This window comes from Apaloderma vittatum, unplaced genomic scaffold, assembly GCF_000703405.1.
Source record: "Apaloderma vittatum isolate BGI_N311 unplaced genomic scaffold, ASM70340v1 scaffold5079, whole genome shotgun sequence".
NCBI lineage: Eukaryota > Metazoa > Chordata > Aves > Trogoniformes > Trogonidae > Apaloderma > Apaloderma vittatum.
Genome location: NW_009734501.1, coordinates 73,663 through 74,625, shown reverse-complemented (window position 1 = coordinate 74,625; position 963 = coordinate 73,663). Strand labels below are relative to the sequence as shown.

The 963-nt window shown below is 49.9% G+C and overlaps 1 protein-coding gene across 1 annotated transcript; it reads left to right on the top strand.

Annotated features, from left to right (window-relative positions):
- Positions 1–7: 7 nt before the first annotated feature.
- On the top strand, positions 8–673 carry B3GALT6 (UDP-Gal:betaGal beta 1,3-galactosyltransferase polypeptide 6; the record flags this gene model as incomplete). Its single annotated transcript, XM_009876299.1, has 1 exon — positions 8–673. A coding segment is annotated over one exon (666 nt), but the record flags the coding sequence as incomplete, so codon positions are not given.
- Between the last annotated feature and the right edge of the window lie 290 nt (positions 674–963).

Genomic DNA, 963 nt, shown 5'->3' with positions numbered 1-963 from the left:
GGAGGAGCTTCGTAGCCTGGAGCTGGAGCAGAGCCGGCACAGGGACCTCCTCCTGCTGCCGGAGCTGCGGGATTCCTACGAGAACCTGACTGCTAAAGTGCTGGCCATGTACGTCTGGCTGGATCTGCACCTGGACTTCCAGTTCGCCCTGAAGGCCGACGACGATACCTTTGTCCGCTTGGATGTGCTCGTGGAAGAGCTGAGAGCCAAGGAGCCGCGTCGCCTCTACTGGGGTTTCTTTTCGGGCCGCGGGCGAGTGAAATCTGGCGGGAAATGGAAAGAGAGCGCCTGGGTGCTCTGTGACTACTATCTCCCATACGCTCTGGGCGGTGGGTACGTGATTTCCGCAGATCTGGTGCACTATTTGCGTCTTGGCAGAGACTACCTGAACATGTGGCAGAGCGAAGACGTCTCCCTGGGGGTCTGGCTGGCTCCCATTGATGTGAAGAGAGTGCACGACCCTCGTTTTGATACCGAGTATAAATCACGAGGTTGCAACAATAAGTACATAGTAACTCATAAGCAAAGCATCGAGGACATGCTGGAAAAGCACCAGACCCTGGCTAAAGAAGGGAAGCTCTGTAAGGAGGAGGTTAAGCTCAGGCTTTCCTACATGTATGACTGGGGAGTGCCTCCTTCACAGTGTTGCCAAAGGAAGGATGGCATCCCATGAAAGCCTGAGGAGGGAAAAGGCAGAATGTTGGTGGACTTTCTGAGTTTGGTTACTGTTACTTGGGGAAAAATCCCAGTAACTAGGGCTTAAAAATCACTCAAAAAGATTTTTGCACGATCCATTATGTCACGATCAATGAAACCCTGAAACTCCTCAGATCTGCTGAAGTGGCATGATGTAGAGATGTTTAAAAACAAGAAGATGATGAAAATCATAGAAAGGCTTCTATGACAGGATTGAAAGCAAATAATGGGTTTTAAAATACAGATAGTACAGAAAAATTGAGGAAG